Source organism: Gekko japonicus, unplaced genomic scaffold (assembly GCF_001447785.1).
Source record: "Gekko japonicus isolate JY-2015 unplaced genomic scaffold, Gekko_japonicus_V1.1 scaffold3321, whole genome shotgun sequence".
In the NCBI taxonomy this organism is placed as follows: domain Eukaryota; kingdom Metazoa; phylum Chordata; class Lepidosauria; order Squamata; family Gekkonidae; genus Gekko; species Gekko japonicus.
This window is the reverse complement of record NW_015177116.1, coordinates 134,661-143,716: the sequence shown is the minus strand read 5'-3', so window position 1 is coordinate 143,716 and position 9,056 is coordinate 134,661. Positions and strand designations below refer to the sequence as shown.

General features: G+C 54.9%; 1 protein-coding gene across 3 annotated transcripts in view; it reads right to left on the bottom strand.

The window, feature by feature from the left end:
* Window positions 1–2,478: 2,478 nt before the first annotated feature.
* NUP98 (nucleoporin 98kDa) overlaps window positions 2,479–9,056 on the bottom strand; it is a 94,189-nt gene continuing 87,611 nt past the window's right edge. For all 3 annotated transcript variants that reach the window (XM_015428311.1, XM_015428313.1, XM_015428312.1), the window contains 3 exons: window positions 8,359–8,513; window positions 5,625–5,736; window positions 2,479–3,657 (listed from right to left, as the gene is read on the bottom strand). In XM_015428311.1, the coding sequence (XP_015283797.1) occupies window positions 3,443–3,657; window positions 5,625–5,736; window positions 8,359–8,513 (482 nt within the window). In that variant the 3' untranslated portion in view covers window positions 2,479–3,442. The remainder of the gene's footprint in view (window positions 3,658–5,624; window positions 5,737–8,358; window positions 8,514–9,056) is intronic.

The following is a 9,056-nucleotide window of genomic DNA, read 5'->3' as shown; positions in this document are numbered from 1 at the left end:
GGAGCAGTTGCCCCCAAGCCTTACCGGATGGGTGCCCCCGACAACGGACAATCAGAAGTGTGCTGACTCTGAACACGGACGCCCTAGTGAGGCACCATGGCTAGAAAATCAGTACTGAGCCGAGGGTGCTGTTTTAAGCAGTTTCCATTTTATGCCTTGTTTTTTTGTTCACGGATCCATGCCTTGTGGCAGCCTTCCTGGGCCCCACCTGAGGGGGGATTCTTTTTTAAAGGGGTGGATCCATGAATTTTCCTAGTCCACTTTTGGCGCTATCTGACCTATTGGCTCCCCCTGTGTCAACAAGCGCCAAACGTTAACCAATGCCGGAAGACATTTTTGGTGATTTGCATTGCGTTTTGCCCCCTCGCACCAGTATCCAGAGGCTGAGTGCCTCTGGATGTAGAGGTTCCCTGTGAGTAGCCACAGATACCCTCCAGGAACCTGTCTAATCCCCTTTTAACGTCACCTGTGCCTATGGCCATCTGTTGGGTGTTACAAGTTAAAACACTTTTCAGTATTTACTGGGTTAATGTATGTTTGTTAAGTCACATGTTTGTTTGTGTCCAATCTGTTTTAGACAGTTAGAAAGCCCGGGAAGTTCAGATCTAGTTCTGATTGGAGACCAAAGTGCCAAGTATTAGCATTTTATGGCTTCTCTTCCCATCTTGTGGTTCTTTGTTCTGAGCAAGGAGAAGAAGCCTCTCTTCTGCCATTTTCAGTCTAGCTGTAAGGATGTAGGTATATAAGCTCTTTGTTATTTTACATCCCGTGCAATGCTCCCTCTAAGCTTTGGAGTCTTGTGAGCAAAAATTCTACCTGGTGAGCTACTGGCATTAAAGTTGTGAGCAAGCCATCTGGCTCCTGCATAAATTAGTTTGCTCTGTAGCCATTCTCCCTGAGCTAAGACAAAAATGTGTGAGCCGGGGGCTAAAAAAGTGAGCCAGCTCACACTAACTCAGCTTAGAGGGAACACTGATCCCATGCTGGGTTGTAGTACACTTTTATTCTTTTAAACACACCATGGACTCTGCCTCTTTAATACTCTGCTGATTCACTTTAAAATTAAGAATACCCTATCATCATCATCACTACAGCCTCTGGCAGCAAATTCCACAATGTAATTCCAAGGCTTTGAATCATTGAATCACAGAGTTGGAAGGGGCCCGAGAGGCCATCTAGTCCAACCCCCTGTGCAAGGCAGGATCAGCCTAGAGCAGTGGTGGCAATAGTCTTTCAGTAGTCATGTATGGCTGCGAGAGTTGGACTATAAGGAAGGCCGAGCGCCGAAGAATAGATTCTTTTGAACTATGGTGCTGGAGAAGACTCTTGAGAGTCCCTTGGACTGCAAGAAGATCAAATCAGTCAATCCTAAAAGAAATCAATCCTGACTGTTCCCTGGAAGGCCAGATAATGAAACTGAAGCTCAAATACTTTGGCCACCAAATGAGAAGGGAGCACTCCCTGGAGAAGACCCTGATGCTGGGAAAGATTGAAGGTCAAAGAAGACGGGGACGGCAAAGGAGGAGATGGTTAGACAGTGTCATAGATGCAACGAACATGAAATTGAGCCACCTTCAGAGGACGGCGGAAAACAGGAGGGCCTGGCGAGATCTTGTCCATGGGGTCGCGATGAGTCGGACTCGACTGTGCGACTGAACAGGAGCGCACAGGAACCGAGCTCCAGCAGTAAAGAGCCCAGGGGGCGGGCACATGCAGCAAGCCCCGCCCCCTGCTCCCAGCAGCCCTCAGAAAGAGCAAGAAGCAGCCAGGTAAGTTGCAGAGCCCCCCCTTGGCCCCTAAATAGTCCAGTGGCACCTTTCAGACCAAGTTTTATTCAGGCACAAGCTCTTCCTCCTCTGCAAGGGCAGATCTGCGTGTGTGTCCCCCCCCCGACAGCTAGCAATCCAAAACAGTCCAGTGGAGCCTGAGCGGTGGGTGTTGCCTTCTGACACACTTCCGGTGATGTCAGGGGGTGTGGCATATGCAAATAAGTTATGCTAATGAGTTATGCTAATGAGCTCCTGCACCTCTTTTCCTACGAAATGACCCCTGGCCACCCTTGCTTTATTATATTTCAGTGACGGGCTCGGGAGAGGACAGAAGCAAAACCCGAAGCGAGCCCAGACCAGCCCCAGGCATTGTACACTGGCTTTCCCCCCCTTTATTTGGGACAATGGGGCAGCAGAGCTGGGAGATATTCTTTGGTGAGTCGATCCCGGTTTTCCTGTTTTTTTTTTTTCCAATCGAGGGAGGGGAAAGAAGAGAGACCAACCAGGAGAATGCTATAAACGTTTTATTTCTTTTTTTTCTTAGAAAGTATTTCCAGAAAACAGAGACGAAAATAATCTGGATTCATTTATTTATAGTTCCTTAATAAAAACCTTTACAGAAGCTTCATGCATACCCCCCCTGCTGCTGACACTCGACGCACCCGCGCGCACGCGCCCCCGGCCCTCCCCCCAAGCTCGCCTCGCTCCGACTCCGGCTATGAGGCCCAAAGGAAACAAGACATACGGGACCGGCTTCCTGTTGCCTTCTTGCCGAACCGCCTCTTGCCCTCAAAGCCCGCCCCTCTTTTTTGCAAGTGCGACAGAACCACATCGCAAGGCGGCTCGTCACCGGGAGGGAGACACACACCCCCCGCCAGGCCGACAGCTGCTGCCTGAGCTGAGCTGAGCAGGCCATGTCCCGGCATCAGCCGAGGAGAGCCCGCCTGGCACTGCCGCTCAGACAGAAGCCGCTGCCATTCCCTGCCCCTGAAAACCTGCTGCGGTCTCCAACGCGGAGCGCTCCAGCCCCCCCCCTTCTCGGTAGCCCGAGGCCCTTTTATGTCTCACACACGTCCCCCCCCCCCCCGGAAGAAAAGGCCCGCCCGCCCACTCCATGGAGGGCTCGGCCCTTTGGGCTGCCTCCCTGGCCAAAGCTGGGCTCGTGGCACTGAGCGGAGAGGTCCCTCCTCCCATGGACTGCACGGCTGGGCTCGGACCCACTCCCCTTGGGCACGAGCACGGTGGAGACGCTCCCTCCCCTCCGAAATCGCAGAGACGCGTCCCAAGCGTCCCCCCCCCTCCCGTGCCCAAAAGAAGCCCTCCGATGAAAGTGGTGCTGAGCGCGCGGCTCCCGATGACTCTTCTCGTCACTTCGGCGATTCTGATGGTCACGGGCCCGACGGGCACCCCCAGCCGGCTTCGGCGGCAGCAAAGGCTTTATTAGCACTAGAAAAAGCACCGGGGAAGGCGAGCGGCTCGAGAGACACCCCCCCCCGGCCGGATCTGTGTGCTCCAATTCTGTGGTTACGCGGGAGGCAGCCAAGGAGCGTCGGCGGGCAGAAAGAGGTCCTATGCGGCAGGTGAGGGTGTGTGTCCAGTCCAGCCCCGCACACTGGGGCCCCGAGCGGAAATGAGGATCACCGGGCCTGCCCGCGTCCAGAGGCAGACTTGCCTCACTGGCTCACAGTCAAGGCCCGCAGGTAGGACTGCGTGAGGCCGCGGAGCTCGTCCAGGGCGTAGTCCTCAGGCATGGGGAGCCGGCCGATGTGGGGGGCCAGCAGGCGCAAGGGCACCCTCTGGACGTCGGGGGTGGAGTCCGAGGCAGAGTCCGGAGGGTGCTGCAAGCTCAGCACCACGCGCAGGATGTTGGCGATGCTCTTGGCCATCTCTGGGAGGGGGGGATAGAAAGGTGGGAGAAACCCCACGGTCAGCAACACGACGGGCATTCTATCTGGAAACACACACCCACCCACCCCGACCTACAGGCGACAACAGAAGTCTCTGCAGGCACATAACTGAGCCCTGCCGTGAAAAAAGAGCAAAGCACTGTGGACTGGGTTTCAGAGTTTGTTATCACAAACAGTGTTCCCTCTAAGCTGAGCCAGTGTGAGCTGGCTCACAGTTTTGTAGCCTCCGGCTCACACATTTTTGTCTCTGCTCAGGAAGGAGGGCTCCGGAGCAAAGCAAATAACGCAGCAGCCACATCGCTCACTCACAGCTTTAATGCTGGCAGCTTGCAAAGTAGAATTTTCACTCACAGGACTCCGCAGCTTAGAGGGAGCACTGCCTGTCTCGCACAGTGGCCAACCAGTTCCTCCGGACAGCCAACAACAGGGCAGGGAGGCCAAAGCCTTCCCCCAATAAGAGCATAAGAAGAGCCCTGCTGGATCAGACCAGGGAGGGTCCATCCAGTCCAGCCTCCTGTCTCCAGCGTTCCCTCTAAGCTGAGTGAGTGTGAGCTAGCCCAGAGTATTTTAGACTCCAGCTCACAGGTTTTTGTCTCCGCTCAGGAAGGAGGGCTCCAGAGCAAAGTAATTTATGCAGTAGCCAAATCGCTCGCTCACAGCTTTAATGCCGGCAGCTCCCAAAGTAGAATTTTCGCTCACAAAGCTCCACAGCTTAGAGGGAGCCTTGGCTGGGACCCTGCTGGCGAGGAGTGGAAAACAGGAAGACGCAGGTGGGGGTGCTCAGATTCTTTGTCTTTAACCCCCCCCCCCAATATTTAAGCTTTTATTCCGCTTCCTGGACAGGCCTCGTTTCCTTTGCCTGCAGCTACGGGGTGGAGGAGGAGGAGATTGGATTTATACCCTGCCCTTCACTTGGAGTCTCAGAGCGGCTTACAAACTCCTCTCCCTTCCCCTCCCCACAACAGACACCCGGTGAGGTGGGCGGGGCTGAGAGAGCTCTGACACAAACTGCTCTTTCTCAAGGACAGCTGTGCCAGAGCTTGTGACTGACCCAAGGTCACCCAGCAGGTGCAAGTGGAGGAGTGGGGAATCAAACCCGGTTCTCCCAGATTAGAGTCCACGCACTTAACCATGACACCAAACTGGGTGGAAGGTCCGTCCGTTCTGACGTCTCTCCTGCCCTTTCTCCAGGGCCACCCGCAAGCCCACCCTCACGGCGGCCCCACCCAGGAAGCGCGCTGGACGGAGAGACCTTCGCTTGCCCACAGTCACCCAGCGAACTTCACAGCCCAGCCACTGTTAGAACAAGGGTCCCCTCTAACCTGAGTCAGTGTGAGCCGGCTCAGTTTTTCAGCCTCCGGCTCACACGTTTTTTGTCTCAGCTCAGGGAGGGATGGCTCCGGAGACAACTGATCGATGCGGCAGCCCAATCGCTCGCTCGCCACTTTAATGCCCAGGCGCTCACAAAGAGGGATTTTTGCTCACGGGACTCCGCAGGGAGCACGGATCACAAGCCCTTCTGGAGTCGTGCCAAAGCCTCAGAGGACTCTCTGCACAGGCCCGGGGGGGCACACATGAGCTTTCCTCCCCAGCGAGCCCCCTGGGCTGACCTGGCCACCAATGTTCCCTCTAAGCTGAGTTAGTGTGAGCTAGCTCACAGTTTTTTTAGCCTCCAGCTCAGACATTTTTGCCTTAGCTCAGGGAGGATGGCTCCGGAGCAAATAATTTATGCAGCAGCCAAATCTCTCGCTCACAACTTTGATGCCAGTAGCTCACCAAATAGAATTTTTGCTCACAGGGTTCCACAGCTTAGAGGGAACATTGCTGGCCACACACCAGGGCTTCGGTGCTGGGTCGGACCCTGGAGCCCCCACGACGTCTCGAACCAGGCCCAGGGCCCTCCCTCCCCCCCCCTCGCCCGAGAAGGACCGTGCGCGCAGACCCTTACCCGACTGAGCCAGCCTGTCCTTGGCGCTGTGGCAGGGGACCTGCTCGATCCTGTTGCAGAGGGACGTCACCCTGGTGTGCAAATCCTCCAGCTCGTACCCAGAACAATCCAGCTGGAGACACAATAGGAGGAGGAGGAGGAGGAGGAGGAGGAGGAGGAGAGCATCACTCCACTGGGGATAAGCCCCCCCTCCCCATCACAGCAGCTCCATCTGAACCCCCCCCCCTGAGCCATTAGCACCTTTGTCCTCAAGCAGTTCCAAATGGTGGCCTACAAACTTCTACACACGCAGGCACAGACTGAGGTGGGTCGCCATGTCGGTCTGATCGCAGGGCTCTTTTTGTAGCAGGAACTCCTTTGCATATTAGGCCACACCCCCTTAATGTAGCCAATCCTCCAAGAGCTTACAGAGCTCCTAACAGAACAAAGTCTGAGTCCAGCAGCACCTTTAAGACCAACAAAGTTTTGTTCTGGGTAGAAGCTTGTGTGTGCACGTGTGGTGTAGGAGCCACTGGTGGAGCCAGTTCAGTGTAGAAGAGTTAGTCTGGTGTCGTGGTGAAGTGCATGGACTCTGATCTGGGAGAACCGGGTTTGATTCCCCACTCCTCTACTCACACCTGGCTCGATGACCTTGGGCAAGCTGTAGTTCTGATAAGAGCTGTCCTTGAAAAAGAGCAGTTTCTATAAAGAGCTCTCTCAGCCCCACTGACCTCACAGGCAATGCTCCCTCTAAGCTGTGGAGTCTCGTGAGCAAAAATTCTGCTCTGTGAGCTACTGGCCTTCAAGTTGTGAGCAAGCAATTTAGTTACTGCACAAATTAGTTTGCTCTGGAGCCCTTCCTGAGCTAAGACAAAAATCTGTGGGCTGGAGTCTAAAAAACCGTGAGCTAGCTTACACTAACTCAGCTTAGAGGGAACACTGCTCACAGGGTGTCTGTTGTGGGAAGGGGAGGGAAAAGGAGTTTGTAAGCCACTCTGAGACTCCTTTGGGTAGTGAAGGGCGGGGGGGTATAAATCCAATCTTCTTTTCTTCTTTTTCTAAAGTTGGGAGCAAGTGATTTGGCTACTGCATAAAGAACCAGTTTGGTGTAATGGTTAAGTGCGCGGACTCTAATCTGGGAGAACCGAGTTTGATTCCCCACTCCTCCCCTTGCAGCTGCTGGATGACCTTGGGCAACCCGTAGTTCTGATAAGAGCTGTTCTTGGAAAAGAGCAGTTTCTGTCAGAGCTCTCTCAGCCTCACAGGGTGTCTGTTGTGGGAAGGGGAAGGGAAAGGAGTTTGTGAGCCGCTCTGAGACACCTTTGGGGTAGTGAAGGGCGGGGGGGTATAAATCCAATCTCTTCTTCCTCTTCTATCTGAAGAAGTGTACATACACATGAAAGCTTATACCTTGAACAAAACTTTCTTGGACTTAAAGGTGCCATCTGGACTCTAACTTTGTTCCGCTGCTTCAGACCGACAGACAGATATAAACTAAAACGACTAACTCTCCCTTGGATCACTGCCTTGACGTGCCGAGGGGCCTTGTGTGGTTCGATGAGGCTGCAGGCTATGCCATGGAGGGCCGCCCCAGGATGGACCGGCCACAGCAGAGAACTCAGGCAAAACGTGATCCACCGGAGAAGGAAATGGCAACCCACTCTAGTGTCTTTGCCAAGAAAACCCCACGGACAGTAACAAAAGGCTAAAAGGTATGACGCCGGAAGGTGAGCCTCTCAGGTCGGAAGATGTCCCATATGCAACGAACATGAAATCAAGCAAACGCCGGAGCACGACGGAAGACAGGAGGGCCTGGCGTGATGTGGCCCCTGGGGTCGCAAAGAGTCGGACTTGACTGTGCGACTGTGCGCAGCCTCACCCCCGGGAGGTCAACAGTGGGAGGGGGCTTCTGGTGTCCTGGCCCCACTGCTGGAACTCCTGATGGCCCCTGGTATTTCTTAGGCACAAGGTAAAGGTATGAACTCACAGGCTGGGGCAAGGGATGCTCTGTCTTCTTGGTGCTTAAAGGGGGGGGCAACAGTGGGAGGGGCTTCTGGGGTTCTGGCCCCACTGCTGGACCTCCTGATGGCCCCTGGTATTTCTTAGGCACAAGGTAAAGGTATGAACTCACAGGCTGGGGCAAGGGATGCTCTGTCTTCTTGGTGCTTAAAGGGGGGGGCAACAGTGGGAGGGGCTTCTGGGGTTCTGGCCCCACTGCTGGACCTCCTGATGGCCCCTGGTCTTTTTGGCCACTGTGTGACACAGAGTGCTGGACTGGATTGGCCATCGTCCTGATCCAACGTTGGCTTCTCTTATGTTCTTATATGGAGCAGAGGTCCATCAGGGGCTTTTAGCCACAAGGTATAGATAGGAGCTCTCGGTCTGGGGAAAGGGAATCTCTGTCTTCTTGGTACTGGGGGGGGGGAGCGATAGTGGGAGGGGCTTCTGGTGTCCTGGCCCCACTGCTGGACCTCCTGGTGGCACCTGGTATTTTTGGCCACTGTGTGACACAGAGTGTTGGACTGGATGGGCCACTGGCCTGATCCAACACTGGCTTCTCTCTTATGTTCTTTTCTGCAGCTGCTTGTGGGGCCACAGTGGGGTGGAGGGTGGCACTGCTTATCTATTATACAAAGAGATCTGCGTGCTCTTCCGCCCACCCCACGTGCCCCAAGCTCTGCTCTCCGCCATCCCGGGAGGGATGTCCACCCGCCCGTGCTTTTCCGGAACCCGCCATCTCCGCCCGGCGGTGTACCTGCTGAATCCTGCCGAGCATCTCGATGACTCGGATGTAGTCCAGGAAAACCAACCCTTCCGTCTCCCAGTCTTGGATCAGGAGGCTGTGCTCGGGGGTGGCCATGTCTTCCAAGAACCCCTTCAGGTAGGTGTACTGCTCGTTGACGATGGCATCTGAAAGAGACATGGCTTCAGCGGGGGCGTCTTTCTGGCCGAGCCTGCGGACGGCGACTCTTTCACGAGGCACGCCCCAGGTCTTCGAAGGGGAGGTGTTAAGACGCTGGCGGCGGCAATGCCAGGAGTGGGACACCTGATGCTCTGAAGCCCCCCCCTGCATTCTGGCCCCCAATGTTCCCTCTAAGCTGTGCAGTCTTATGAGCAAAAATTCTGCTTTGTGAGCTACAGGCATCAAAGTTATGAGCAAGTGATTTGGCTGCTGCATAAATCAGTTTGCTCTGGAGCCCCATCCTTCTCGAGCGAAGGCAAAAACCCGTGAGCCAGAGGCTAAAGAACTGTGAGCTGGCTCACACTAACTCAGCTTAGAGGGAACACTGCTCTGGAGCCCGTCCTTCCTGAGCGCAGGCAAAAACGTGTGAGCTGGAGGCTAAAGAACTGTGAGCTGGCTCACACTAACTCAGCTTAGAGGGAACACTGCTCTGGAGCCCGTCCTTCCTGAGTGAAGGCAAAAACGTGTGAGCCGGAGGCTAAAGAACTGTG